We start from the raw sequence: 6,000 nt of genomic DNA on the forward strand, positions 1-6,000 counted from the left end.
GAGTCAGTGTAATAGGTGATATTAGAATGTAACTATCATTTACAGTGCTAATTAATCATGCCGCTAATCATCACTGTCCCTTTCCTATGAAAAATTAGCCCAATTAGGCCTACTTAACTGGTGGCAAAACTAAGACTACATAAACAGCCTAAATAAATAATTGTTTAGCCTATATATATATATATATATATATATATATATATATATATATATATATATATATATATATATATATATTCCAAATTTCGTTTGGAAAATTCTAAAATGCGTGTCATTATTCCATTCCATTATTAGTCGTCTCTTAATAGCGATGAGCTGAGATGTTGGGCCGCAACCATAAATCCCGCCTGTGGAGCGCGGCGCTGCAAAGAGCAGTCTGAGAGGTGTGAATATGACCGTTTGCCCACTGTTGTGATTTATGGTGCTCATGATTACAGGGCATGAATCAGTTTGATGCTGGAATGTCATTAGGCAGCGTTCCAACCAAACGGCCAGGACGCTTCGCGCTGAGCCACGGGCGCTCTGCGGGATGACAAGCCTACAACCTAAATGAATGTAATAAAAGTCAAAAAGGTGCCAATTACATCTCAAAGTAGTCGGTAACTGCGGATAAAATAAACAAATACATTGCAGCTATGTGGAAGAGACTAGAGTGCATGTGTTCGTGAGTGATCCCACTGGTTCTGACATGGCGTGTCCTGTCGTGTGTATGTGTGTGTGTGTGTGTGTGTGTGTGAGAGAGAGAGAGAGAGAGAGAGAGATCATTATTATTATTCTGTCCTATTATTACCCAGCTGTCCTCAATAGCACTTGAAATTTGGGCCCATAAAGAGTTCACAGAATATATATATATATATATATATATATATATATATATATATATATATATATATAAACCCACACAGACAGTAGCGTACCACACATATACGCAAAACACACACACACACACACACACACAGACACATACCTTGCACCAGCAGCCTGCTTTAAAAATCCCTCGGGAGTTAAACTGGACGAGCCTCCGCACTGCTAGCATCACCAAGGCAATGGACAGCAAAGCTTCAGCTATGAAATTCCTCCTGTTACCGCTCGCTGCTCACGGCCATGTTAGCCATGCTGGAAGAATGATCCACTACAAAGTCATGCCATACATGTAGTCTATTGTTTATTGCCTGGTACTAAGGAGAGAGCTCCTCGTAATTCCGCTAAATGCGCAGCGATGTATTAAAACCTCTAACTCTATAACACTTAAACAAATACCATGGTTTTCTTCTTCATTACTCTTTCCCGCAAACTGTTCGGCATATTTTGCTTTATTACCTAGAGTATTGGCACTGCAAAACTGTTGCTTATTTTGGCGATATTATAACACAAAGCGATCTGAGCACACAGCTTACTACGCGATAGTAAACAAACAAACAAACAAACAACAACAACAACAACAACAAAAACAGCAAAATTACAGGCCTAGCACTTCAGTTGCGTAATATTTGACTACGTGGTAAGGTAGTTATTGCTATTGAAACTATAATTAATGCCAAAATGTCCGTGAGAGATGTGATGGGTTGGGTGGTAACGTGGACAATTAGCTTTGCTGTCCTAATATATTACTCTAAACACTGCTTTCACCAAACCTTATTATAGACAACGTGTGGGCGAAATGGTGGCTGTACTATTACTGAGATGAACACACCAACATGGAAGTTATGGTAAAGTGAATCACAAGATTTAGCTCATTTTAATCGTAAAGGTATAAATCTGTCAGGAATTATATTGCTCATAATTGTGATGAATTTGCAAAATACGCATGTAACAACAGGCCTAACAATAAAAAAATACAAATAAATATTTGGCTAAATTGGTGAAATTAGGTTTTCATTTATTATTATTATTATTATTATTATTATTATTATTATTATTATTATTATTTAGTCATCTTTATATTGTCTCAATTAATAATACACAGTCGAAAAGTGTTACAACATTTTACATATTCTACAACTCAAAATAATTTGTGGAGTAAAAAAACTTAGGAAGATAATGCATGCAAGACAACTTATTATTCAAAATGCAATTAAAATAGGCTTACAGAGTATTTCATTAAAATATTGATTATCTAAACGTTTAAAATGCTTATAGGAAAATTAAACAGCAAAAAGCACTATCTATATAATCCTAAAAGAAACGTAATTAAATAGTAATTAAAACTGAATTTAATTATAAACTAAAGCACATGAGTAAAACAGGTGTTTAAATTTAGAGATTATAAGTAAAATGTACATATAAATCTTGGACTGCATAAATTGGGCAGATGTAAGATTTCCTAATCATTAGGCCTGCATCAGGGAAAGAAACTATTTTGAGACATAAAATTAAATTAAATTAAATTAAATTAAATTAAAAGTAAATTACATAGGCATAGGAGTATTATAGCTATTTCCCCCTTTTGATATGATTAGATAGCATCAGGGTTATTTCAGAACGCCCTAATATGATTTTCTAAATTTTGGTTTCACGACTGAAAAACGTCGGAGAAAATTACTAAAATTGTCCCAGATTACACAAGTTCACTCGCGCTATCTAGCTACCTAGCCAAGAGCTCACCCTAACAATTTAAGGAACAATGGGATGGCTATACAAAATAGATAGAAAATAAACAGTATATATGGATTACTGTACGGAAAAAAAAAGGAAATCGTTGACCCGTTTATATAGGCCTATAAACCACGTAGGGCCTACTGTCATTTATATATATATATATATATATATATATATATATATATATATATATATATATATATATATATATATATATATAAAGATATTATTGGTTCTAAAATTATTATTATTATTATTATTGTTGTTGTTGTTGTTGTTGTTGTTGTTGTTGTTTTAAAAAACAGACAAAAAATAGTCGGTTTAAAATAGTCGCAAATTGTGTATAAACAATTTACCGTTAATGGCAATCTGCGGACAGACTGTTTACTGCTGATCAAGTGGTGAAATAATCGGTATTCGGTTAGTAAAAATAACTTCCACCTCCTGACCCGCAAACCTAGGCATACACTTTGAAATAAAAATGTTCAACTGTATTAATGAATTTACATTAAACTATATAAATTAAGTATATATGAAACTCACGTGCGACAATATTAACAAAAATTCTTAGAACAACAAGAACAAAAAAAACACTTCTTGGAAGCACTACAACGACCTTGACAGTAACCGTACTTCTAACTCAAGTACGCTCATTCAGCGTATTGAAATAATGGCCAAATTATCAGAAGCAAGAAAAAACGGCATCCAGTGAGATCAGTGTGTGAAACATTCGACTGAAACAAGCAAACAGAATCCACGATACTTCTGTTGCCCACTGAATGGTTGGAAGGGTGTTTTTCTTTAGAAATAATAAGCCATCTGCCCTTACTGTTGGTAGTCATGTTTGCAGTAGAGTTTTCTGTCTCGGAAGTAGCAGCTGGTGGTGAGCGGCTGCTGACACACGGCGCACTGCAAACACTCTTCGTGCCACGAGGACTCGTTGACGCGCATCAGGAAGCGGTCGGCTATGGGCCGCTGGCAACCCTCACACACCGCCTGCTGATGACACTCCGAGCCTGCACACAAAACACATCGCGCAATATTACTTATTTTTTTAAATCAAATAATCAATGCATCGATCACAGAAAAGGCACGCACATTTAGATCTGAAGGCCGACGTTGACTCATCGTTGCTCTCACGCTGCAAACGGGTTTTATTGTTCCAATAATAATCATTGTAAAATTAAGATGCTAATTGTAAGTAAATTATATTAACAAATGCTTGCTAAATTAAAAAAGATAATTCTGATTAAACAGGCCAAAACTAAAATAGCGCTTCAGATGTGCGCACCTTTTTTCTTTCTTTCTTTTTTCTTTTCTCTTTTTCTATGCATGTTGATATTACGACAAATAAATTAGTGGCCAACACGGCGTTTTAAGTTTAGGTAAATTTAATGAATCATAAATAAACACGGCATAATAATTATACAACATATAGGCTAGATATTATCCGCAATTTGTATGTTGTATTTACAGAATGCATAAGTTAAGGTAATGTTGCCATAAAATAAGAGTCATTTCACTAGCTTTAATATCCAGAAGAGAGGATGCAAGAAGGTGTTTGAACAGTCTCTGAGATAACTGCATAGCGAATAACTGGACAGTGTTAAATTACATAAGCATTTTGCATATTCTATAAAGCAGAACGTGTACTCACGCTCCACGGAGATGTTTAGTTTACATATAACAAGCTCCAAAGGCTTACCTAGCATAACTCCAAGAGTTGTTGGTCCCTTCCGGAGCGGATGGTCTTCAATTTTGATACCGTCCAACATACTTAAGCTCTGAGACTCTTTTCCCGCTGAGAAGCGCCTCTCCTCTACTTCAGGACCTGTTGCAATATCGGTAAAGAAAAATACATACATATACATACATATACACACATTATATATATATATATATATATATATATATATATATATATATATATATATATATATATATATATATATATATATAGTCATGTTTACCCTAACGTCACATTCCAATAAAAGGCCACAACATCAGTATCTCAACGCTATTGTGCATGTAGCTAAAATGGCCAACTTTTGAAAGTTCTCAGTGCAGTTAGCAACGTTAACATTACTGTTCTATCAAAACCTGTCTTTGGTTAAAACAACAACAACAACAACAACAAAGGCACGACGAGAGTACATCAAACCTGATAAATCCGCGCCGATAATCACCTGTTAATTAGGGCTGCTGGTGGTTAGACGCGCTTTTAGCACAAAGCTTGTATCCCTGCCGCGTTATGGCGAACTGCAATAGGAGGATCCTTTCGTTCTGTACAGCGCACGCAAAGTTGCTTCGACACACCGAAAATATGAAAGCAATGATAGAATGAGAGATAATATCTGAGAAAATATCCAAAGGAAATCTGTCTGAGATGTCACAGTGTGAACAGTGTGCCATTCAGGTCCCTAGCGCTGAGGAGAGCCCTAAACTGAGGTAGAAGTGAGGGAATACGCCCTCCCCTTAGTTGCCGCGTCACTCTCAGCCTATTTACTGCCGCCAGGACGCGATTGGTGCCGAGTGCCGAAACTAAAGCCGGTCCGCCTCCAAAAGCGCACCACCAGACCAAAGAGCCAGCAAAAGACGGGGAAAGACGCTAAAATGTGAAAGCAACGGATAGATAGATAGATAGATAGATAGATAGATAGATAGATAGATAGAAAAATCCTGGAATTACTGGAATCCTAGAAGAATTATGTAGGCAGAGAGAATGAGTCGAGTCGAACATTTATAGTTGAAATTTCTGGGAAATGGATTTTGACACATGCAGCAAAAACATGTACTGACGCCGTAACAGAATATATAACGACGGTTAGCATCAGTAACCGGAGCTATCTCTTCCCTTGTCAATTAAAACAATGAAAGGAACTTTGCACAAATATATGAAATCCAGTAGCGCAGAGAAATAATGATTATTATCAACTGCAACAACGATATTATTATTATTATTATTATTATTATTATTATTATTATTATTATTATTATTATCAATTCTATTTTTTGATATTATATTATTAACAACAACAACAACAACAACAACAACAACAATAATAATAATAATAATAATAATAATGCCGTTACTTGCTATTTAATCATAATCACATGGCCTAATCATAAAACTGGACCACTGTCTCTGTTGGTCATATTCTTGTGGGATTTTTCGAGGTGCGCCGAAGTTATTTTCTTTTTCCTATGTGAAAGCTTGCTTTGATATCAGGTAGTGGAGCATCGCACGGGCCGTTCGCCACTTTCAGCCTTTGTATGCGTTACGGAGCCTCGAACCTTCTGACCTTCTGTCTTAGATGCACCTGGCGATCAAGACTGATAAACGTCGCGCGCAGAGTGAGGGTGGGGGTATGTATTTAAAAGACAGTATGTGCCCTGTCTTGA

The 6,000-nt window shown here is 36.0% G+C and overlaps 1 protein-coding gene across 1 annotated transcript in view; it reads right to left on the reverse strand.

The window, feature by feature from the left end:
• Positions 1-5,489, reverse strand: part of lmx1bb (LIM homeobox transcription factor 1, beta b) — a 54,164-nt gene extending 48,675 nt beyond the window's left edge. The window contains exons 1-3 of the mRNA XM_053624776.1: positions 4,785-5,489; positions 4,304-4,429; positions 3,428-3,614 (exon numbers count right to left, since the gene is read on the reverse strand). Of these exons, the coding sequence (XP_053480751.1) occupies positions 3,428-3,614; positions 4,304-4,373 (257 nt within the window). The 5' untranslated portion in view covers positions 4,374-4,429; positions 4,785-5,489. The remainder of the gene's footprint in view (positions 1-3,427; positions 3,615-4,303; positions 4,430-4,784) is intronic.
• Between the last annotated feature and the right edge of the window lie 511 nt (positions 5,490-6,000).

The sequence above is a fragment of the Ictalurus furcatus genome, chromosome 5 (genome assembly GCF_023375685.1).
Source record: "Ictalurus furcatus strain D&B chromosome 5, Billie_1.0, whole genome shotgun sequence".
In the NCBI taxonomy this organism is placed as follows: Eukaryota; Metazoa; Chordata; class Actinopteri; order Siluriformes; family Ictaluridae; genus Ictalurus; species Ictalurus furcatus.